Source organism: Lepidothrix coronata, unplaced genomic scaffold (assembly GCF_001604755.1).
Source record: "Lepidothrix coronata isolate B3197 unplaced genomic scaffold, Lepidothrix_coronata-1.0 Scaffold64, whole genome shotgun sequence".
In the NCBI taxonomy this organism is placed as follows: Eukaryota; Metazoa; Chordata; class Aves; order Passeriformes; family Pipridae; genus Lepidothrix; species Lepidothrix coronata.
Window position 1 is genome coordinate 1,485,744 of NW_016690244.1, and position 26,373 is coordinate 1,512,116.

At 37.5% G+C, this 26,373-nt stretch overlaps 1 protein-coding gene across 1 annotated transcript; it reads right to left on the bottom strand.

Moving 5' to 3' along the window:
• Positions 1–2,646: 2,646 nt before the first annotated feature.
• Positions 2,647–25,979, bottom strand: AZI2 (5-azacytidine induced 2). Its single transcript, XM_017817955.1, has 8 exons — positions 25,784–25,979; positions 17,100–17,329; positions 14,465–14,590; positions 14,032–14,131; positions 12,193–12,341; positions 9,810–9,871; positions 6,310–6,425; positions 2,647–3,561 (listed from the first exon to the last, which is right to left on the bottom strand). The coding sequence occupies exons 2-8, from the start codon at positions 17,322–17,324 to the stop codon at positions 3,173–3,175; spliced, it is 1,167 nt and encodes a 388-aa protein (XP_017673444.1). The 5' UTR covers positions 17,325–17,329; positions 25,784–25,979; the 3' UTR covers positions 2,647–3,172.
• Positions 25,980–26,373: the final 394 nt, after the last annotated feature.

Sequence of the window (26,373 nt, forward strand, 5' to 3'; positions counted from 1 at the left end):
AAACTGGGTAGTGCATCACAGCTAATTTGGGAGTTCGCTTTCTTCAATATGGCTAGTTCATGTAAGAGGAAAACTGATCAGTTTTAAACCACAAAACTGGCAGGGAAACTTAAAGTTATCAAATTTTAAAAATATTTAAAATTAACTAAACAGTGCAAGTTTACATATACGTTATTAGAAGGTTCATCCAGCTCCCCAAATATCCAAATACATATTCATCAGCTTGCCATATGCTCGCTTAAATGTGCAAAGCAACAACCTCCTCCTGCCCCAAAAGCTGTCTTCCATTTCTGTTAAATGGAATTAGCGCTTTCTTAAATTAAAAATTGTCACATTGGTGGGTTAAGTGAAGGTATAAAATATTCAAAGTTTGCATTCAAGTTAAAATTTGCTTGGTGTCATTTAAGAATTATTTGTGGATTTTGGTCCTTACTATGTGCGATTTTACAGTTTTATATAACACAAGCACATGTGCACACAAACACCAGAATGCTGTTACTACAGCTACTTCTGCATGTAATCTGCTGTCACTCTGATGAAAAGATTTCACTTCTGAAAATGGAAAAAGCACTGTAAGCCACTAGCGGCATGGATTTAAATGACTTTTCCATCTTCAGTCAAAATATGATTGTTAAGCTTAGGACCCAACACATGCTTCACAAGCCAGCAAGCTCCCAGGTGACTCCAAATCTGGGGACTTCCTTTTCAAATGTTACAGCTTGGACATGGCAATGAATGATTGGATTGGAAATGCTGCCTACAGCAAGCTCTCCCTCATCAGTCCCACTTCTCTCCAGTATCAGCATTCTCCTGAAGTGCCTCTCGGCAAACATTGCTGCTCCCTTCTCCAGAACGGGAAGCAGCACAGAATATAAAACAAGAGTCAAAGGTAAAGCCCAGAAATTCTCAGGCTCTGCACAGAGAAGCTTAATTTTAAGTTCCCCTGTCACAGAAGACAGGGCAGGGATCAGGAACCTTTTGACACAAATAGTCAAACCACTTTGAACTCATCATAGCTTAAGGTAACTAAGTCTTTCAGGTTTCAGCATCCAAGAGAATACTTTTCCCAGAATATGCTGAAGCAGGCTACAGAAGATGGCTGTTTTTTTTCCTCTGAATGAAAAAGGATGAACCTCAAATTTAATTGTTTGTATTTGGAGAAATATTTATACACAATCAAGGAATTAAAACTTAAGTAAAAAATTTTGTGCCAAATACGGAAAGAAGATTTGTAAGTGAAACCAATTTCAAACAAAAATAGATTTATTTGAAATCTTACACAATAGAATTCCCTCGATGCACAAATCATATTGATGTCTGTTGGATAATACATTACTTAATAAAAAACGCCTTTGTAATATTGAGGTGGGGAACCCCAAAAGTAAGCCATATATAGCTTATGCAGCCACATGAGAAGTGTTTTCTTTGTTATTACACAGGTAGTTGCTTTTATCAGCTAAAGCCTAGTGACTTGGATTTGTTTTATGCATATTGGGTTTTGTTCTATTACTTTCCAAGAGACTGTACTCCCCTGAGTCAGCTGTGTTCATTGGTCAGAATAAATTCCAGCATCTGACACCATTTCCATTAATCACAGACAACCCAGTATATGTGAGCAAGATAATAGAAAGAAAAACTGTATCTGGTGAATGGGAAACATTATTTATGTATGCTGTTTGCTACTATAGTAGAAAGTATCTGGAAGGCATTCTTTCGACTTTGATAGATAAAATGAGAGAGAAGGAGATGGGCTTCATACTTACTGTGAAGGGAAGAGTGTCTGGAACCACACAGGTCATGTAGCGCCCCAGTAACACTTTTACAGCCCATCATTACTACAGCTATGCTACAGTCATAGCTTCCTCATGTATTTGCAAGAAGTTTTAAGATAATTTGCTACTAAACAGCTGTGAAATTAATTTTTATTACTTTGATCTGAAGCTAGACCTGTGAAGTCAAATACTTCACCCACCCCCACAAGTGTAAATAGCCCATTCAGTATTAAATATCTTCCTGCCCATTACAAGTTAGGCATCATGGATCTAAATTACAAAGCATTTTTCTTCAACCTTCGGAGCAGTCAAGACATTTCACTTAACCCTGTTGTATCAAGCCAGATATGAAGCAGATAATTAAAAAAAAAAGGCATAAATTGTATTTGCCTAAAAACAGTTCATGGCCTTAAGAGTTAAAAAAAATAGTACTTAGACACCCATAATCTATAAAGCAGGCAGATTCTAATAACTCTAGTTCTCGGTGGCTTACTAAAGATACCACAAAAATACTTCTTATGTATATCAACAGTGTGACAACACCAAGTCTGATTAAATTAAGGCTTTGTTTCTTTCACAAAAGAAAAGTTAGTATCCATCACCACCATACAAATAAAGAGTCAAGGTTCTGGTGCTGTGCAAAGGAGGCACGATATGGGTAACTGCCCTGTGAGCAGGAGAGTTCTGTGGCAGCACCGCTGTGCACAGAGTTAAGTCAGTTCCCTTCAGCAGGAACAAGCTGAACCTCCAGGATTCACAGTGTTCAGCAGCATTACTTATGGTCCTCTAGAATTCACAATCAAATGGTGCAATCTAAACAAGATAGCCAAGATTTTTCTCTTGCCACTATCTAATATAAATCAAGGATTTGGAAAAAAAAAATGAATCTCACCTTTCTTGGCTAAAGATTACATAAAAATGCATTTCTAAAAACAGAGGAATCAGAAAGTTAGTTGAAAGGAGGAAGGGAAAGATAATCTAGTTCTTCATTTTATGTCTTCTTCTGAAAAAGGACACCATCAAAAAGTCACCTTAGAGCTGGTACAAGTTTTAACATCAGATACCAAATATTTTCTTGATAAGATACAAATAGCAAACAAATACAGAACTGAATTATTTTGTTTTATTCCATCAACTCACTTTTCAGTGTAACCTTTTGCAAATGTATGTCATCTGCAGTACAAGACTATCTAGGCCCCATGCTAGATTTCTTTATTTTTGCATTATACCAGCACAGCTTTAACATCAAGGAACTTACTCCTGATTAACAGCAGAGGAAGACTAGGCTTCTGTTTCAGAACTAGAATTAAAAATAAAGAAAGAACATTTCAAGCAATTTCTTTTCTGTCTTAAAAAGTTCAAGCGTTAAGGTGCCTATTCAGAATCATTCAAAAAATTGTTTAACTCTTGTGCAGACAGTTTTGATTACACTGATCCAGGTAATCTGCTGGGCAGTTTAACAAAGTTGGGTTATTTTTAATTTCCCAAAACGTATTCTCATTAGGCTTTGGAGGACTTGGGAATACCCAGGAATTATCTTCCAGAGAGCTCTTTCCGTAAGAATGGTGTTCCTGAAACGTTTTGCCATCAACTGGAATGGGTCTCTCATCTGCCCATGCTTGTAGAGTCACCCTTTCCGATGGGATGTGGACATCTCTCAGCAGAGGGGTAGACACAGCGTTGCAGAAGTCTTTATTGTTCTGTGAGAGGTTTTTATAGACTACCCCAGATGTCAAATTCAGCTTTGAAATGTTCGATTCTACACATTGTACCGGTACAGTAGGGGCAGCTGAAGGGAGGAGATAAAAAAAGATTTAAAAATTACATTATGTAATGCATTTTTCATGTACTCCAAATGTACTACAGTCTAGCAGGGATGTTAAACACAGTGTTTTCAAGCCACAAGTTTTCAGACCATATTCAGTAACTACTTAAAAGTTACAAACACCATACTAACCTCACCAGTCTAACTTTACAAGATGAACCCAAGAACCTGAAATCACAATGTCTAAAACACACCTAACTCCAAGGAAACCTCCTGACTCCCACTTGAACACAGGTAAACTGGTGGATCTTTCTGACCGGACTGGAATGAATGCTGAAACAGGATTTTCATGCGCTTGGAGAAATCAACCAGATGCAGAACACTGAGTGCTGCCTCCTCCTCTACTGATTCTTTTAACAAGTTGTGTTCTCTGGCTGTCCAGAAAGCGAATTCTCACTGTCCATGAAGCAGTAAGAGGGAAACACGTGGTGTTCCCAGGTTCTCTGTGTGCCACTGTTGTCTGACTTCCAAAAGTGAAGTGACAGACTGAAATATTCAGCCATCTGAAATTCCAAGGAAGTTTTAAACTGTGCTAGGAAAGGGAGGATTTTGAAACAGAACAGCATCTACCTGAAATGGAAGAAGTGCATCTTCAATGCACATCTGAACAGATGGCCAAATAAAACCAATCTTTTTTTTTTATAGTGATCATGTACATAAACATGTAATGGGAGTAGATTAATGCTTTCTGCAGTTAAAGAAACTCACATCTTACACACTGTTTTCTAGAACAGATGTGAATCTTGAGTATAAACTGCAAATTTTAACTTTAATTCCTAAGGGACAGAAAGAGGAACCATCTTGGTCAAAGAATACAACTTCTGTTTGTCACTGTGAATTAAAAAGCAGTACCCAATTCACAAATGTCAACCAAAACCACCTTCCAATAGCACAGGCATCATGTCTGAGAGACATTATAAGGCACTGGATTTGGCCTCTTTGTGCTGAGAGCTGTAAAAAGCAATTTGAGGCCTACAGACCTTTAGAAGTTCAAGAAAAATGGAATCCACTGAAAATAGACTGAAGATGCAAAAAAAAAAAAAAAAAATCCCCAAACAAAACACAAACAATCAACAATAAAAAACTCCCACAGACACACATTTGTTGAAAATGCCTCCATATGCAAATGACAGATAAGTAGAATCTGCACATTAACTGATATTGTTCATGTCCCACACAGAGTAACAAACACATGTTCTGCAGACTTAATGCACCTCTGAAGTGGCAGCTAGTTTGTAGATGCTAAAACAGCCAGTACTAGATGTATAGGAAGTGGAAGGTTTAAGTCAGTTCTACCCATATTTTTCATAAGCCCAGATTTTTCTAAAAATATAAGCATATATTTATAAAATATCCACATCATGTTCCTAAGGGTGGCTGACGAGCAGGGTCAACAGACCTGTCCACTCTTACATAGTTCTGAAAAATTAGTGAAAAAAGCCTACAGAGAAAAAGGCAGAAGTCCACTATTTCCTGATCCATCAATAACACCTTTTATGACTGTGGATGAACAACTCCAGAAAATGAGACTGTTTACCAAGGAGAAAACAAAAATCAGTACTTGTGTAGTGGCAAGACAGGTAACTCCAAATTAAAATAAGGACAGAAAGACACGATATGATCACGTCAAACCTTGACAGATTTCAGATTAAAGACCCATTCAGTTCTCAGTTTCTCTGCTGAATTTATTTGACAAATGTGGTTTAGAATTGTAGGAACACAAACTCACCTGGTAACATATGGCCAACTCTACAAAATGTGTTGATAGTTTGTATCAGCCAAGTACCAGAGAGAGAGTGATCATTAGTCACTGCTGACCACAAAGGCAGGGACTGACCGGGAGGTGAATCCTGTCATTACCTCACTGAGCTGTTTAGAAACAAAATGTCTTGATCCGGTAATGGACAGGGCCATCAGAGATTGTCACCAATACACTGTAACCAAGTTCACTGTTTTTCACCTGTATTCTGAGCACAGTAAATACCACAATTGAAGTAAGCAGAAAACAAAGGAAATAGATTGTTTACCACAGTGTTTGACTGACAGTCTAGCATTTGGCTTGAGAGAAACATATGTATGAAATAGAAGAACTGTCTGATGAACTGCTCACAGAAATTATAAATACTCTATACAGAAATTATTTAACCCTTATATAAGGCAGTTTTGCTTCCCCAGTATTTTGACATTCAAAAAAATGTCATATTGTGCAGCATTTTGCTAAAAAAGACAACCTTTCTGAACACTGACATAAGGAAACATGGAACCATAAGGAAACTTCTGTCTGTTAAAGTCTGATTTTTAAAATATTTCCAATTTCATATATTCTGTACTGGGAAAATAAGACTGCATTTGCAAAAAGATTTTTTTCCCCCCTAATATGAAGTAGTTGTGGTAAAAGGTCAAATACAAGTAAACTTAACACCTCAGCCTTGTGCACATAAGCAACACTTGACTGAGAAAAAAGCCACAAGGGGAACAGAATACAGTACTGAAGAAAAAACACATCAGCAACACCTTTATGTGTGAAGTTGACCAGTATGAGACAGAAGCAAAAGCAGAAAATGGGTAAGCTGGAACCATAATATAGTCTAGCTTATCAACTTCAATTGATGAGATTCTGATAAGATATGATAGCTAGTTCATTTTTAAAATAGGACATCTTGAATTAACAGCTTGTGTTTGTAAGGTCTATTACTGCAAACACTGACTTGCCTTTATTGGTTGCTGTTGGATTCCTTTTCAGTTTTCGTAGAACCTCAGCTTGCACATCAGTCACTCGGCGCAAATTAGACATTTCTCTCTTCAGTTCCCAATATGCTTGTTGCACACTTTCAAAACAGAAATTTATTACCAGTTAAATACTGCCACCTCTAAAGCAGCCTATTACATGCTTATCAAGCATTATCTGTTAATAAATTGGTTTTGCCTGACATACACTGCAAATTTTGCTAGAGTACCATAATTCAAAATGCATTGAATGATACTGATAATGACCTTAAATTGATGGACATTTGTATATTTTATTTGATTTGTGCATATTACAATATATAATGCACTATATATTAACATACTAGGTAATAATAATAATAATTTTAATTCCCCAAATGGAGAGAAATATGAAGCACACTTTTCCTTTCATTATTTGAAACTAACCACCTTCCCATAAAATAAGAAATCTCAAAGGAATAGTTAAAATATGTAAGTAAAGTGACACTAAGTTGCAAAGAAGGTAGTTTTAATTTGAATACCTTTCAATAAATGACCACACACCCCATTGCATATTATGATCCTAGTAATATTAATTGATCAGAATTTTAAATATTCCATATATATTTGGGTCTTACACTGTCTACGTTGCTACGCTGAATTCAGACTGAATACCTGAGATCCCAACTGAGCATTCCCACACAGACCAAACTAAAACATAAAACATACTGTTTCATATTCAAGTCATCTATGCATGATGTATTATTATTATGTTAATACACTGCCTTATCAGACAGCGTAAAACATAGTCACCCAATTCATTCTCTAAGACAGCGTAATACGAGAAACTTATTTAGCAACAGCAGCACCGTTCCAACATTGGCATTACAGGTCAATAGTTGGTAAGAAAATCAAGAACAAAAAAATTAGAAGTCAGCATTACCATATGTTTCTTGGTAAAATTTCAAGCAAAGGCTCACTGAATACCAGTCTTACGTTGATTAATAATTAACTTAGTGTTCAAAGACATAAGTATGTAGTTACTTCAAACTTAAACATGAAATCAGTAATGCTTTTTTAATGCTTAACATTCCACCAAAACACATTTATTGAAGAGAAGTATCATGGGTGAGAGTTTCCAGAAAATTTCTTTCTTCCTCACTACATTCACCGAAGACATTTATTTGAAAACAGCTCAATGTCCCAAACTATCGAGATGACTAAGAACTAATAAGCTTTATAACTGTATTATCATGCATATGTAGAGAGTTCTATCCCTCTAAAATAGCAATATAGGATCACTCCTGCATGAAATATATCAGGCACAAATGTGCTCAAAATCACTCTGAGAAGCAGGTACTAGGCTGTCCTACAAGTTAACACTAACAGGGTTAAAACAAAGAAATTGAACTTTCTGCTATGCTCAGAAATATCTCACCAGAATATAAACAGTCAGAATGAAAAAGCACCATTAAAGAACACAGAAAGCTGATAGTTTAATAGGTAATGTATTAGGTGTCAGCAATTCTGATACAAAATTAAAATTTTCAAAACTGATATTTCAAGAAGTTCAGATAAACCTGGAGCCTTTCTACTGCAGAATCCTTTTGGCTCTTTGAACTGTTGATGAGAGTTCATTAAAGATGACAACTGTAAAATTAAGTTGATGTGGCAACCACTCTTCATTAATTCACGTGTTTTGGTCTCAAAAATAAGACCAAACAAACTTAAGTTGTATCAAGACAGTACTGTCCAATATTTAACACAGAAGTGGTAAATACAAGAATGGCTGTGTCTGCCACTAACTAGAAGAAACGTGTTTGGATGAATTTGTAAAGTGCATTTAGCACTTTTACAAGCATCTTGCAAATGACTACAGGTACCAGAATTAAATCACACATGACACATCTTAATTGTTTTTGTGGATGCTGACCTAGAATCCCATTGCAAAGCCTAACTTTTAACGAATTTGCAATTGAAAACCAAGGATACCCTGTGCTTCAGGGTTTATCCTATACTGCCTTCTACATGTAATATGAACCTTCAATATGACCGCCTGTCTAAATCTACAGGAAAGTAGATTTGCAAACTGAGACTTTAAAGTCAGATTTGCAGACTCCTCACAAATGTGAAATAACTATTCTCCAAGAAGTTAACTAACTGCAAATGCCTCCATCTCCCATAAAAAGCAAGACTGCTAGCTACAACAAATGTTTCTCACAGGAGGTTTTTCATGTGTGTTTTCTACAGGTTTTTGGATGGGCTTACGTATTCACTACACATTCATTATTTACATAGTATTACAAGAAACCCTGTGCTGTACATATGCTAATTCTGATGGCTGCCACCTGAACCCCACTTTGTGGAATAAATCTGCTCTGATTAATGATCATTCGATCAAATTATCAGTTTGATCAGAGCAATGATCAAAAGATAACTGCTGTATCTTGAGAGAATACCATTCATCAGCGTGCAAGAATGACTGTGAAGCTCCATCAGAAACCACAGGAATAAGTATCCAGTCAAGGTGAAAGGACAAAGTGTGATTTGTGTATAGTGCGTACGTTATCGTCATTATACCAGAGAACATAAGATGAGAAATATCTGTACAGTTCTCTTTCAGTGACTGATCTCCCTTCCCATCTCTTCAATGCCCAAAGAAGCAAAAAGGCATCATGCTAAACAATCTGTCATTATGAAGGACCACTCTTCCCTCTGGTGGAAAATCCTGTAAGTGCATGAACAGGCATAACTGGGTAGAAAGACAGAATTTCATTTCCCCAAGACAGAACATTTGGGAATTTTCATGCATTCCTGTATAGTTCTTTCGCATAAAGAATTAAAAGATATATATACTTCCTAATATAGCACATATACTTAAGGTACGATAACAAAGGAGTTCATATCACAACTACAATTATTATTTGAATGGGTACAAAACGAGAACAAATGCTTTCTGATATTTTAGCATTTCTCTGGACAATTGCTATTTCTTTTTGAATAAGTCACACAATGGCTCCTCAGTGTTAAAAAAAAAATCCTTTAAAACGTCTTCTAGTAGAAATATTATTGCACTGCACTAAGCGAGAATGTATGTTCCAGCAGTGTGCAAGGGATTTGAAGCCTGCAACTATGCAAACACAGAAACCTCCCCATGCACAGAATAAAGATATTCCATAGCTGGGATGACGCTTGGAAATTTATCTACCACCTCCTCAAGTCGACTAATTATTAAAAAAAGCTGATTTTTAAATCCAAGATAATTAAATTTGCTTTTTCTGTACAACAATCTGAAGATGTAAATGGTCATCATCATCCTGAACTACAAACATAACAAAGAAAAAAAATTTACAATGATCTTGCTAAATGAGTATACCTAGACTTGAAATAATGTATTTGAAATAACATGTTTAAAGATAGGCTGCTAAAATATTTACTTGTTCAAATATTTACTTGTCCCTCAGTAAACTGAAAATAAAACATGAACATCACTTGATTTTTCATACCTCTGGATACCTTGCCTTTGAAGGTGGTCTCCACTCAATGGATTTTCATCTTGAGCCTGGTCCTGTGTAACAGAGTGAAGGGAAGGCAGAGACTGAATGAACATGATTTCAGATCTTCTATCTGAAAAAATGGCACTGAAACTACAATATTCAGTAATACTGAAATTCACAAGTAGTCTTCATTTGTGTTAGCTGCAGAGGGTTTCAAAATGAAATCAAAATTCTACTAAGAATTTCCACTTAAAAATGCTTAAACTACTTACTCATATGAAGGCATTGCTCAGCCACCTCTGTACTATGTATTCTTTTAAACAGCTGAGCTGTCAGACTTCATGATTGATTTAGAAAGCAAAAATTGAGAAAGACTTTTGATGTCCATAAAAAAAAAAGAATCAGTCTTTTTCTTGTTCTTTCCCTATCACAGTATATAAAGACCTTTACATTAAAGCAAACTGTTTCAAGTTCAGATTTACTTCCACAAGTTACTTTTATAACAGGATATAATTTATCCTTACTTTAAAATTGCATGTACAGGCAGCCTCAGAGAATTTAACAGAACTGTTTAACAAATCAAACATTGGGCTCACTTCATTAGCTGTGTTTCTACTAGACCCACGCCTGTGATGAACTCCCATTCATATCCCTTCTTTTCCTGTTACCTTCCAACTACTATTTCCCCTAGCCAAAGCTGTTTTGAATTTGATACCTGTTACTGTGGCTTCATGACAGCCTGTGCACATTTCAAGCAACTTGTCAATATAATGTACACACTGCATCAACTACAATGCAAAACCTAAGTAAGAATATCTAAAAGTACAAAAAAATAGAAAGTAAACTATTTCTACACAGTAGAAAACATTTGAAAAAGCTAACTAATATAATTAAATCAAGTAATAACAAAAATACCAGTTGGGTTTGAAACAATGCTGACTTGTCATTGCCCATTGATCAGATTTGCCTGTATTTGGCCTGACAGATTTTTCCCCTCATGACGACTTTCCCACCACTGCCCATCAAAGATTCAATTTCACAGTTAAAAAAACCAGTTGTGCTTTATTACCCCACATTTGAAAACTTGTACCTTTATGTTTCCTATATTAAGTAGTTACCAGGATCAAGAAGAAATCATATTTAAAAAAAAAAATAAATAAAAAAGAAACAAACAAAAAAGCTGTTCCTTGTATTTGTTCTTTGCAACAAAAGCCACAGATATAAGCGTTATTTAAAGTGTCACATGTGGTATCCCTTACAACTGCTACCTTAGTCTGTTCCATCTAACACATTCACCCTCACAATACAATCTGCAATCTTCAATTACAAGTTACAGTATGCCTTCAGATCTTACAAGTTATTGAAAGCACTTGAAAGAATTCCAGACAAAAGTGAAAACAAGGGAAGTTAACAAAACACCTCACATGCTTTATCCCCACCTAGTGGAAAAAATGCAGACTCTCTCAAATACTGTGTGAATCAAGATTACATAATTATTATTATTATTATTAATGGCCATACGGAATGTAAAATAATCTGCCTCTTCAAACAATCACATTTAAATCTTTTCCATTCCCTGTGTACCTTCAGTGTGACCACAGAGTCCTAGAAACTGCCACTGCACCTTTCATCAAGGGTAAGATGGAAAGTATTAAGAATGCGCTAGACATATAACTTAACAGTAACAAAAAACATTACGTTATCTTAATTTTCTTTTGGAGATCCTAACAACAGCCAGGTTACAAAATTAATCCCTCAAAACAGACATATGCCCCAGAAATGACAGGGAAGGGCAGCCAAAGAGGTACTTTCTTGACAAGCTTCATGCAGCTACCCTAAAGAAAAATGCTAGGCCTCCTTTAATAAAGTTCAGGGCATCTTTAACATAAGCATTCAATTTAAAAAAAAAAAAAAAAAAAGAGAGAAAGAAAAGTTTTTTTTCCCCAAACATTTTAAGTAGCCCAGCTTACACAGAACACTACAATGACTACTTATAAAAATCATAAAGCTTTATTTTCTGTTTTAATATGGGCAATGGCTAGGAAATGTCACCTATGTAAAATCATAGAATATCTCAATTTGGAAGGGACCCCTAAGGATCATTCAGTTCAACTCTGTGCTCATTGCAGGACTACCTAAAACTAAACCTTATGATTAAGGGTGTTACCCAGAGATTTCTTAAATTTGGACAGGCTTGGTGCCACGACCATTTCACTGGGAAGCCTATTTCCAAGAAACATGACAGTCTAAGAAAATATTGATGGTAAATTTTACCAAGATGTTCATCTTTCACTCAATTATATACTTTATATCTTTGTTAACCCTTTATTTTGATTGAACCCGGGATTTAAAATAAACTATTACTACAAAAATTCCTTAAAAATTAAGGTACCTTCTGCTTGGATTTTTGCAACTCCTTCCTGAGACTGTTGCACTCTTCCTTGAGTTTTTCTAGATCCTGTTCCAAACTATGAACTTTAAGGTCACAGTTCAGCTTCTCTAATTCCCAGTTGGCCTGAGTACAATTCAAACTTTTCATCACTGTAAAGAAGACAAGCAAAAAAAAAAATCAGATTCCAGTCTCAGTTCAAGGAATGTAAATCAGTATGTAAGGCTCTGCTCAACTAGACCATGTCCTACAAAAACATTATATTCTGAAGAAATTGCAGTTTATGACAGCAAGGAAACAGTAACACTAGTAAAGCTGTTGGCAGAGAAGTGGTCTATTTTCTGAGTTTAAAGCATGAAGCCCTACTTTCTAGGAACAGACTGGAGATTTTACATACAAAGGAAGTACCAGCATAAATGGCACTGATAATAGAAAAATCAGTTTATGGCAAAGACACATAATATATAGACCAATCTGCATACTTCTTACATGTTTTAAAAACACAAGTATTTTCCCCCTCAGATTTATATCATTACATAATTTACCACTGTTTCCCCCAGGATTAATCAGGAAGTTCCAAACAGAACAACAAAAGATACTATCAAAACAAAAGGGGAGAGCGTAGAAGTTACATAAATCTTATTAGACCAAAGCAATTTACACAGTAAGAAGCCACCTAAGATGATCCTAGTATCAAATCAGTGGCAGAACACGAGTTGGAGAGCAAGAAAAAAAAAAAAAAGAACATGACAGGAAGAAACCCTCAAATCTTCAACCACATGGTACACTTATTTCCAGATTTAACAGTTTAAACAAGCTTAAACACACTGATTTTTTGCTCAAACAAGATACTCAGAGTCCAGTTATTAGTAAAACTGATTTCGAAATAAGGCTTGAAATCACCACATTTTCAGAGCTCTCCTTATAAACTCTGCACTTCTTATCTCCTTAAACCATGAGGTCCTCAAGAGTCATACTAGCACTACATGCAGTTTGTTCTTATAGGTTTAAAAATTTGTGCAACTGAAGCAGTGCTTGAGGTCCTCTTGGAGAGTAATCCAACTCAAGCACCTTTCAAATGACTGAATTTGTACAGCCCCTGAAGTCAGTCCATATCCCTACACAGATGGCATTTTCTTGTTCTCTTTTCTTGTAACTAAATTAATACAGATTTTCTTTTCTTCCATAGTGTTTTACGTACCTATCGTGAGCCCAGTCCTCTTTACAACTGCAGTAACAGAAGCTGGATTTGGGCTTTTGGAATTGCCAGGATACACTGTTTGTTTCTCCTTCCTCTTTTCACCAGGCTCTCTACAACCAACATCTTTCTATCTTTTCTCATCTCCCAGCCCTTTAAGTGACTGTTGTCGACTGTAGCTATATTGCTATACAACATCCTCTTGCACCTGTCATATATCCCAACAGCGAGAAAAAGGAATATACTGGATCCTCTGCAGGTACCAGAGGAAGTGGTATTGACTGAATAATCTTTGTACTTGTACAAGTATGCTCCCACCCTGCTCTGATGAAAAGGTGGTGGGGTCCAGAGATGTACATGACACAGCCTATACACTGTCAGGTTGTGCCCATTTCTCAAATTATGAAATCATCTATGGTAGAACACAACAGCCTCAGATCTTTACCATGGAGCTCCTCACCTACGATCATCTAACATGCATGTCACCATTCACAAAAATGAACCCCAACTCAAAGTGCCTCACTGCCAGACACGCCTCTCTTACCCAGCCACTACATAGGGTTAAACCTCTTCATGCCCCAAGATCATGATATAACCATGAGGGCTCATCAGCATGCACTAAGATGAAGTAACCAGATACACACCTTGTTGCGTTTCCACTTCAGTTTTCAGTTGTAACAGCTCTACTTCTTTAGACTGCAACTGTTCGTTCAAGGTTTTCAAGGATTCCTCACTTTCTTTCACCTATTTTTGGGGGGAGGGGGGTGGGGAAACACAGCAGAAAACCATTTGTGAAGCTTTTTTCTATCATGTCTGACAATTCAATTTTTTTTAAACAGAGACAAAACAAAAAAAATATTGGTCTTTTTTTAGCACTGTTCTAGCCCAGTAATAAAATTGAGATACTTGAAATTGTTATTCCTACATAAGGTATTGTAATGTACTTAAAAACCCTAAAGGAGTGATATAACTAACCACAGACCTTTAGTAAGTAAAATTCATTCTACAGTAAAAATTTACTAGCTATGCAAGTACTTATTAAACCATGCATTTAAGTCATTACTTAAAAAGGCACACCATTTTTTCCAGCTTGCTTTTCAAGTTATCTCTGTCGATGCAGGCCTCTCGATAGGCTTGGTATGCCTTATTCACTTGTTCACGCCCAACTGAGCTGCATTCCTCTTCCCGCCGGGAGCCAAGCAGCTAAAAGTTTAACAGACAAGAGAAATAAGTTTTGTATGTTTTGTTGAGAACTGCACAATCTAAAAAAGGCAATAGTACAGCAGCCAATACTAATCTAACAGCCTTTTTTTTTTTTTTTTTTTTAGTTTAGATAATAAATTAATCAAATACATTGATATGGACCAAAGTTACAGGACAAAGTTTTTTACAGAAGTGTAACAAAGGCTGTCTACAAATTCTGCAATTTCTAACCATACTTAATGCTCGCTAGTTTATAGAATGACAGAATAGTTTCAGTTGGAAGGGGCATTTAAAAGCTCATCTAGTTCAACCCCTCTGCCATGGGCAGGGATACTTTTCATTAGACTGCTATGAGTATTTAAAAACCATTCACAAATCATGATTACTCTCACACTGATAATCCCTTAATCATACTTTTTCCAGACTCTGAAAATGTACAAACTGCTTTTTGAAAAAGGAGTTTTAAGCACATAGAGACACAACATATAGAAAGTTCAGAGGAAACCAAACATATTTTTTTAATGACTCATAATGTAAACAAAGATTTTTTTCAGCGTAGTTATGTAAGAAAAGCCAAAGCAGAATTATTTTACAAACAACTATTAACTTTCAGGTCACCACTCCCTCATTGCCTGCTCTGGCAAGAGACAAGCAAAGCAGAATAAGCACTACCAACTAGATTGCCAGAAAATGGGGAGCAGAGTTAAAATATATTTAGCATTTTTAATAAGACAGAAAGAAGCAAAGTCTTACATCATATTACATCTGTTCACATACAAAATTCTTGGTTTGACTGAGTATTGCATTTTCTTTTTCATCCTGTTTATCCTGCACACTTCCTTTAAACATGTTTAGTGTTCCTCTTGTAGATATTTGCAACAGATTTGTTCGTATTTTCTTAAAAATCAAAGAGCTACACAAAAAAACCTACAAAACCAAAGTGTTGACACATATGTACCTGCCTTAAATATCTCCTCTTTTAGGTGCTTGCTCAAAAAAAAGTATGGGAAAGCAAGCCATAAAGATAAGAAACTTTTGCCCTTTGCTTTTGTATTAACTCTCAAAGTATATGTTCTACTCCTTTTAAATTTAGTCCTTTACATTTTCCTACCCCTAATAAAGCCATTGAAATAGAACACAAAGGCTTAATAAGCTTTCTGGAAGTTACACTCTGAAATTGAAAACTCAAAAGGGGTAACTCCCCATATATTTTTTAAACATACAGATATATTAGCTATTGACAAAGACTGAAAGTCAGTTCTGTTACTTAAACAGCCTTGGCCTTTTCAATATTCCTCTCTCAGAAACATTTTTACAGTATTCACATGGAAAACAAAGTATCATTTTCAAGAGAATTAAGCTGAACCAGGCCAAACCAAAAGATGCAAGACAAAAGGAACTGTCAAGGTCAAGTCTTGCTTATCTTGATTTTAAGTAACTACATAAAAGATGTTACACTCAGCATGGTTGAGAGAATATTCAGTCTAGAGCTCTATTCCTATTCCCATCACCCCCCAGACCTTACATAAAGAAAATGCTGAGACAGTTTTGCCTTTTGACAGAAAGTCAATCTTGTCAAACTAGTCACCAAGAATTCCTGAATAAGTGTTTCAAAGTTGTGCTGAGTGTGACTCAGACTCTGTATTCTAATGCCACAAAACACATACTTAGAAAGCTTTCAAGAATCAGTAGCACACACTTAGGACTAATTCCTAGAAAATGTCTTAGCTCTAACACTAGGATGTATCTTCCCATCTCATATAAGAAAGCAATCTATCAAAGTCAAGAACTTCTGCAGTACAAAGACATTCAGTACTGAATGATGGATATATGTTTAATGACAGCATTCATTACTTGGAGAGGAAAAACCTGTGTCCTGGTCAATTTTTAGCTTTTATGAACTTCACTAGATTACGGGCATGAGAAACTGCATATAAAACAAATGACAAGATTCCTTTATGTTTTAGAATTACTGCATCAAAGAATAGACAGCCAACATCTGTGTTAAGCATGACATTTCAGATTTGAGACTGCAATTAGTTAGACCTAGCTAGATAGTCTTAGCAACCAATTTTTCCTTAATATTTAGGTATGCTGAGCCCAAGAGTCTTTTGATAGACAATTCCTGGATTCTGACAACTTACAGGCTTTGCACCTCACTATTCAACAATACTGTCACATGTGCTCAAGTTAATAAACACCATAAAGAGGTAGGTAAACTACAGCAACAATCCAGTGCAACTACACATCTTTCTGAATCAAAACTACTGTTTTTGCATTGCATCATATATATGCCCAGTAAGAATCAAAAATCCCAGTATGATGCAACTAGACTACCAGAGGAAGCAACTGCATTTCACTTCAGCAAATAAAACAATTGACCAAGATTTTTTAACATGGAAACTATTTTAAGTATATATTTTAAATCCTTAACCATCTGCTCTGCCATGCAGCAAGGAGCAAAAAAGAAGCTGCTACCAGAAACTGGTAAATCAACTTTTTTTCTTACCTTCTCTTCTAGAATTCTCACTCTTTTTTTTAAGAGGGAGTTCTCCCTCTCTGTCTCCTTTAGTCGTTTCTTGATATCTTCATATGCAGTGACAAGTGCAAAGTGTGAGGCAACAGACTCATCTCCACTATAGGATGAAACAGGAATATCACTGTCTCTCTTGTGAGAGTTGTCTGCTTTTTCATGGTTCAAAATACAGATGTCATCCTCTACCAACTCCTCCATGACAGCTGTTAAAAAGACAGATATAAATGCAAAGTTTTCACAAAGACAAATTCATCAAGAGTCTGAAAACCTTCCAAAATAATACTGCAGGGTGTTTCTGTCTAAGTTTGACAAGATTGAATAATTACAAAGTATCTTAATCTTGCAGAAAAATCTTGAAATCCATTTTACATTAAAAATATGCTGGTTAGAAAAGAAGCATGTTTCACTGTTATTTGATAAAAATATTTTGAATACGTATCAGATTTATGAACCCTCAAATTCATTTTTATTAAGGCTTAACACCAACCTAGAATTTGGCTGGTATCACTATCTGAACTCTGAAGGAATACTGTATCAGAGTTTTTGCAAGCCGGCAATGAGCAGTAAAAGAGTATAGTTGCAACAAATCAACTAACTACTGGTGGTTCCTGACCACAAGTGCCAAACTTTCTTCATTTTTGAATGCAAATACTTACAGTTTTCCCAAACTTTAAAATGGAATCTTAAGGTACACTTGCATTTGTCTTTCAAGAGACTGCATGAGTAGCTACTCTTGGTCACAGTAGAAAACCTCCTTCCAAACAATGATTACAGTAATTTTTGACTGCAGATATGGTAAGAATGAAAACATATTCAGTAAAACGACCTGCTTCAATATGAGTGGAAAAAACTTACAACAGTCTGACCATAAAAAAACTGTCACCCTAAAATACTAGGCAGACCCACCTGAATGAAAAATGCAAAGTAAATATTACACTGAGGCTTTTTTACAACATACATCACTTAGGCACAGCAAAACATTCAATAAGAAAATACCACCTTAAATAAATTTATATATTTTCTTGACCACCAGCTCTTAAGGGAAAACCCCTAAAGGCATTTTTGTTAAGAGTTATTAACTACAAGTTTTGGGGTTTGATTTAAAAACAAGCCAACCTCCAAAACTCAAAAACAACCAACCAAAAAAAGACACCGCTCATTCTTACTTAGTTATGAACATCAAGATTCCTTGCATCTCTATGCAATACTAAGAAATGCTACCCAGTGCCTGATAACATCCCCCCCCCGCCCTTCAACAAACTACTGATGTGAATTCTATGAAAAGCAGACTTTTAATTTTATTTTTTCCCTCTTGAACAAATCTTTACATTCCTGATGATTTGCTAATGAACCAACAGAAATGCTGGAATGAAAGAACTGAGCATAATGAAGACAGTTTGTATTTTAGGAAAACTTACTAAAACAGCAAACTGACTCAATCAGCAGAAGTTTTGCAGGAAAGGCAGCCATTAGTGCAGGAAAAACACACAGCCACGATTGCTGCTTCTCCTGTGTATTTGCTATTTAAATTCAAACTGGACTTCCATTTGTTTCTAGATACTAAGAGGTAAAGGGATCAACTGCTCTGGAGCTTGTTCTCTCTGGTCCAACTTCCCTCACCACGGCAGCAGTGGAAAAGCTTTCAGACTGCAGCATTATGAAGAGCTGTAGTACAGCTACTGCTGAACAATGGTGCTGTTATCACATTTGTCTCAATTTGCTCGGAGCCATTTGCTGGAAACATGATAAAAAACTGTGACAGCTCGTTTATACTAAATAGACAGCAATGGAGTTGCGATGGTGAGAAAAAACAGAAAAACTACAAACCAAAACTGGAGTCCTTTTAATCGCTATACTCAGGAGGCGAACAGATGCCTTGTACACTGTTTGATGCCTAAGCTTCCCTTGCTTGCTGTTCTGCCTCATATTTAAGCAGAATGAGCCCTGCAAAAAAGATTTGCTTCCTTTTCATTGTAAGAACAGTATCACTCCAAGGTGACCTTGACCAAAAGCACTACATCATTCAAACTGCATTAACTGGCTGAAGGAATTGCTCGTTTTGTCTCCTAAGGCAAACATAACATACCAGCTTATCCTCCTCCATTTTACCAAGGGTCCTGCAAGTCTTGTCACCCATCTCATCAAATTCCTCAGAGCTTGCCCTCTCAAGGCAACACATCTCCTTTTCTCTGAACACTCGACTCAAACGCCATTAAAGAAGTGTCACAGCTTATCATTAGCTCTTGAAGAAAGCAACAGATTTGTGACCTTGTACATAAATGGAGCTTTATCCCCACACTTTCCTATAGCTCCTAAACTTGAGCATCGTACATTCCCTATTTCTTGCACATATCAGTTCCACCAGGAGATGGCAATACCGGAAAACAGAAGACAACATGAGAAGATGAGACCACATTTATTCTGCATTTTGTTAACTAAAACTTACTGCCTTTATGAGCTTTCAAGAGAGAAAGACCCTCCAATTAAGACTCAGACTACAGAAACAAGATTTTACAAATTCAGGTACACAACCTGCACATGCTAAGAGAACTAGTTACTCTAATATTTTTTTACTCAAAAGATCTCATTTAGTTTACAGGATTATTCAACTCAGGTTTTCTGATGCTGCTTTCTAAGCCAGCACTGGACACTGTTTAGAAGGGAAGCATACAATCCCACATAATTTAAAGGGGCTTTGTAATAATGTTTTTCTAAATTTCTACACACAAGATACCAGTTTCAGAAAAATCTGATATATACATTTTTGACTAACATATTGCATACTAACTGACAACAAACTGCCATTAAGCAGTTTAAGATCAGCAGTACTATAAAGGTCATGGTGAAAAGCACATTTTACCCATCTCCTTTTTTTTTGCTGTCACGATAGACAGAAACCCTTATAATACAAAATGGGGCTACGTCTGTAAGAAATCCCTGACTACAGCTGTAATCTGTCATTTTACTGAAGGACAGGAATATAAATTTAGGTTATCCAGTATTATATTACATCATTTAAAAAAAACATGAACTGTAAACAACAATGAAAGAAGTGCTTTGATTACACCAGGAGTTACAGCTCCTCGAATCTGGCAGAAGGATGCCAGAAGGGCTCGCAGGATGGCTCACCGAGTCCAACCACCGACTGCTACTATGTTTTAATCAGTTCAACCTCTCCAAATCAAAGCCACACTTGTATGCACTGCTGCAAATGTCCCAGAGCTGTCACTGTGAAGCACCTGAGTGAATTTTGACCTCTCTGGAGTTGCAATTCATGAGATAATCTGTACGAGACAGATTACTTAAAAGTGAAAGATTTCCCACTAAAATATTTGAAGTGGGATACTGATAAGTTAATGTCTCTGAATACAACTGATGTCCATCTCTGCCTACTTAATGCAAGCTTTAAAATCCCACTTATGACAAATCCCATTATAAGAAAGGTCTCCCTAATACTTTACTTTTTATTTCCTTTACTTTAGCACATTAGCTAAACACTCTGCCTGTAATAATTACGTTGCATTTATACTTATTTTTAGAATGATCTGAATGTGAAAGTCTATTTCAAAGGACTTTAATCTTCACATCCAAAAAGAAATACATTATATGAATACCAGTGCTAGTGTTTGTATTACATAACTAATGTTTAAAAACAAACAAGACCCCAACACTGTTAACAGGACAGAGTAATAAGTTCTAGCAGGAGTAATTATGTTCCCTTTTTCTAAGAGCATGAGTTTGAAGAGGTGGCACCACTTAAGTTTTCTTTCACAAAATGTGAAGAAAAGAAGGGTTTACAGAAACCACTCCTGTTGTTCACTAATACTCAACATATGTTATAGAACATCTTTGATTTAATATAATAAATATCTTGAGGAAAAAGAATGTTTTCCCATTTCTTACTAATGCTTGGCAGAAATATAGCTTTTCTCTTTACAAAGCTTTACAAATACTAGTCATTAACACCATGGGAGGTAGTTAAATATAAAACACATTCTACACAGAAGGAACATGGGATGCAGAAGCTCTAATAGCAAACAGACCACTGCACAAACAGATCTCTGTAGTTTGAAATTCTAATCTTATTCTCGGATCAGAAGGAGAGATAGTAAAAGCAGGATTACAATAAATTTTTCCCAATATGGAGCAGATCCCCATTTTGCCCCATCTGTTGATCTGAAAGAGAACAGAACTGTTTTCAAAATATTTCCAAAAGTCAAATGCAAATAATTTTAAGATGGTTATTCTCCTGTTTTTTGAAGTCCAAACCACTTTACCGTTTACCTTCCAGAGTCAAGGAGTTTGACTCCATAAAGGTAGTATGAACAGTCTCCAGCTGTTAATAACAAGAGCATAATTTTTGTACTCATTTACCTTGCCTTACACAGAAGGTTATATACACATACATGCATGCAGACACAAAAATAAAACTTCAAGTTCAAGAAATGCATTTGAACCACAGGAATCTTGGATGAGCATGTTGCAGCCCTCACCTTAATTTCAGAAAAGTTGTACTGATTTTTCTTTCTTTTTAAAAAGACACTTTTTAAAGCAAGCACTGCAAGGAATAATACAGAATTCCTGCAACCAGCATCAAAAACTCCACACAGCACATGGAACATATGACACATGATGTTAAAAGAAGTAAGACTTCCAGTCTCTTAAAGCATCTATCATTTTGCATCTCTCCTTCAGAAATCTTAGGTTCTCTTTGATTTCAGTGGTGAACAGTCTGTTCTACAGAAAAAGACATCCCTTTTTACGGATACTTGCTCCATTTTTAAATAAAAAAAAATAAATCTCTACACGCACATCTCAGTAGCTGCTAACTTTGGCCACTGTTCATCCTTTCATATGGGACAAAGTCCACAGGCCCAAAGCACTCCCTGAGAGTCCATACGTACAAGGGCACAGTCCTGCTGCCTCAGCATACTTGGTGTTCTTTCAGAAACACGTCAGCACATCGGCTAAACTAGACCTTCCAAATCACTTTAGTTTCGTTGCCTTCAGGAAACAGAAGTCACCGTCTCCAAGCTCACAAACCAGATCACTGTTGTTCATTAATCATGAACATCTGGGAAAGCCAGAAAAATCAAGCAAAATCTCCTTAGGTACAACAGGCAATTTTTTCAATATCAAGCTTTTTTACAAAAACTAATGTACTCTCACAAGAACTAGAAAAGCACTAAAAAGCCTATCTTATGACAACAGTGCTTGATAAATTTTACTTTCTCTGAACAGTTTCATACTCCAGTGCCTCCATCACTAATTTGCAAACCTTTTGTGTCCCCAATGTAATGTAATCAATCTGCCTTCCTGCGGATGCTGTCACTTTCCCTGACAACTACCTGAAAAGAAGAGGGGGAAAATAAAAACCCCAAAAGTTGGAGTCAATGAAATATTATCCCCTCAGCATCACATAATCCTGCTTATTAAACTATTACATTTAATGTTGAAACTAATTAGGAGCAGTACTGCCAAAGAAACACAAGTAGGACCAAGATAGCTCTTGGCTATTAAATCTTTCTAGCACCAAATATAAGTATATTCAAAGGTTACTGAAAAACCCATATGTTCTCATGCTAACACTGAATATTATGTCATTAGGCATTTTTTTGGTGTTCATTGCTTCCCATTTCAAAATGTTTATAAAGAACAACTATTTATGAAAGCTAAGAGGGTTTGTTTTTTTCATATCTTCTTTTGTAAACCAAACAGTAGGTCCTACCTCCCAGTCATAAGTTTCCTCCCACTCAATTACACTGCCAGATTAATTAACATTCAGTAAGTTCACAAGTTCAGTGATATTATGAAAGCCTTATCTAAGTGCATTAACTTTTAATTCAACTGAAAACACCTGTTACAGCTACTAAAAGGCAAGTTAAACTGAGTTGAACTGATGGCCCTTGGTCACCTCCTGCAACTCACCAATATAACGTCTGGAGGTTTTCACAACCTGGACAGGGTCCCAGATAATCTCATCTAGGCTCCCTTTTACACCAGAAGGTGGACAAGATGATTTTCCCAGGTCCTTTCCAACTTGAGTTGTCCTACAATTCTGTGTTCAGGTTTAAATCTCATTATTTCAGACAAACCTGGTCATTTGAACACAACTTCCTGTTAGCAGCTCCTAAGTGGATGACTTTGAACGTTCAAGCTACTTATGCTTCACTTACCTTCCCAAACTTCATTTCTTCTCCCCAAATGTCCTGTCAAATTTTAGTAGCATCTATGATTTCATACACTAAGAACTCCACACAGAAACCCTGTGTAACCATGTAAATAAGTTAATTAATGCAATTATAGTATAAACACATACAGCAAAACCATAAGACTGATTGCAAAGTGACCTGTGCATAAGGGAGACACATATGATGTAGCAAGCTAGTTACTAGCCTGACCCTTGTGTTAATCCTGTCATCACCATCTTAACAAACTTGATCTCATTATCACTGTAACTCTTTTATTCAATATGGACTATCTATCTAGACTTCCTCTGTTTTAAAAAAAAAATCCCTGTGAAAGAATCAAAACATTTATCAAAGCCTAAACCCACATTGCATTTTATCCTGTTTTCTTCTACCTTTTTGCTTATTTTCTTCAAAATCTATTCTAAAGAAGTCAGATACAGATAGCATGTGCAGTGACAGGTCTGCACTTTTTCCAAGGGAGTTTCCACTTTCCTAGCAGGCATCCTACATTTAATATTTTACAGACATAATGCACAATCTCCAATTCAACACATCTATTTATATCATATGAACAACTGTTACTGGCTTTGCAACTCCATGCACAGGTTTTCCAGTGTTGTCAGATTAAATTATTCTACTTCTCCACCCTGAGTAAACTAAATACAGTTTGTTCATGTATTTGACCAATAATTTTCACCCTTTCCCTACTTTTTAACTGCCATATAGAAAACAGAGACTTAATGAAAACCAAATTAGAATATTTGCTGAAATTTATGCAATCTTAAGATTATCTCTAAATTATTACCCACTTTTGCTGTACAAAGGTGTCACTTCATCCTCTTTGCTCTTTTAAAGAACTCTTTACCATTTAATTTTATTTGTAAAACACAATCTAGCTAGTACTCTAGCAAATGTCACCTTATATTTTTCTGAACTGTAAATGTAGCATACAAGGTTCTAAAAATAAGTAGTTTTAGTAAAGATGTAAAGTTGGGGGGGATGAGGTGGCTAAAACCTCCATATAATCTGATCTAAAGTTTACTCAACCAGTGTTTTCTGCCTTCTCACTTTAGAGTTTAGATCAAAAATTGTGCTTAGAACTTGGGGCAACAGTCGTATACTTAAGTTTTAGTGCGATCATCTAATGCTTCTAACGCAAGTCCTGTTATAAAATATCAATTATTCAAAGAACAAAAAGTAGTAGTAATCTTGGAATTCTTTTGCTTTCTACAGTAATTCTGCTACAACTCCCAAAACGCTAGGATACAAGTACTAGCAGATAACTGGTATTATTAACAGCAGTAACATCTGATCATACACCAATATACAGGAAATTATGTTTCCCATAGTCTATAACAACACTCCTCAGAAAACTCTGTCTCAGAAGAGAAGCTTGATCTTTGGAGCCCAGAGCAGACTTTACTGTTACGCCAATAATCTTCCCTTCACTCTGCTTTTTCCAGAGCTGGCTTCCAGCACACTGATTTTACTGCATACATACAGTGTAAGACAGTGAGGAAATTAAGGGATTCCTTCAGAAACAAAAAGCTCCTCAAACCACTCACTGGAACAGCTGACACACACACTCTCACTTCTAAGTTGCTGGGGATTGATTTATTTAAGTACATAAGGGTATTTTCCCTACCAGGTGAAACACCAAGATTTAAAGCTGTAATTTCTTAAAAGTTGAATGCTTCATTAGCATGTAAGACCACCTCAGCGCTAGTCTGTGCTCCCTTCTTCTAAAGCAACACAGCCTGCAGCACCTGTATTCCTGTCCCAGTATTCCATCATGCTTCTGTTTCAACACCTTCGACCAATTTGTTCATTTTGTTTGCCAGATTCCCCTATACCAACACACAAGCTTGCAGCTCCAAGAACTCACACAGTTTTTCAGCTTGATTAGATACACCTTTCTAATTACTTTTATTGCCTATACAAAGACCACTCCCAGCTTGTTAGTGGTACCTTTAAACTACGCTCCCGGTCCCCCAGCAGGATAACCCCCTTATACCAGCCAAGTGTGACTGGTAAGAAGGGCAGGGGCGGGGCACGGCAGAAGACCGACACCCTGCTCCTTCTGAAGCACAAGAAGTTCCACCTCAACAGCAGGAACAACTTCTTTACACTGAGGGCGGCAGAGCACGGGAACAGGTTGCCCAGGGAGGGCGTGGATTCTCCCTCTCTGTAGGCGTTTACAACCCACCTGGACGCGTTCCTGTGTCACCTGCTCGAGGTGACCCTGCCTTGGCAGGAGGGGGTTGGCCTGGATGATCTCCAGAGATCCCTTCCAACCCAAACAATTCCGTGATTCTACGAGGACGACTCTATTTTAGAAAGAGAAACTAAAGACCGGCCAGAACCGCCCCTATTCTAGCGTGCACGAAGCTCCCCAGCCCGCCGGGGCCGCCCACAGCCGCCGTGCCCCGGCAGCCTCGCCGCTCCCCGCCCCGCACCAGGACCCACCTCTCCAGGCCCGGCCGGGCCGGACGGGTCAGCGGCGGGCGCTCGGCTCGGCGGGGAGGCAGCGCCGCCCGTCGCGGTGTCCGCTCGGGGCCCTTCCGGCGCCCATCGCCCCCCGCCCCGCCGGCCCGGCCGCGGTCTCAGCCTCCGCCACTGCGGGGAATTCCCGGCGCTCGGCGCCCCCCCCGCCGCCTTCGAGGAAGTCAACAAACGCCGCTCCCGGTCCCCGCCAACGGGCGCGCGCCGCTCCCGGAAGGAGAGAGGCGGCCCCACCGCCTGACTGGGAGAGGGAGGCAGGACTGCAAATCCCGGCGTGCACGCGGGCCGGCTCCCGGCACAGCCGAGCGCCTCGGGAAGCCCAGCCCAGGGCTGGCTCCGGCCCGCCGGGGGTGGTGGCTGGTGCCGCCCCCGAGCGGCCTCCGCCGCCCTTCTGCCTGGGAGGCGTGAGGGCGTGCTTTGTGTCGGCGTCCCACCTGCAGCGCTGTCACGGAATTGTTAGGGGTGGAAGGGACCTCTGGAGATCATCCAGTCCAGCCCCCCTGCCAAGGCAGGGTCACCTCGAGCAGGTGACACAGGAACGCCTCCAGGTGGGT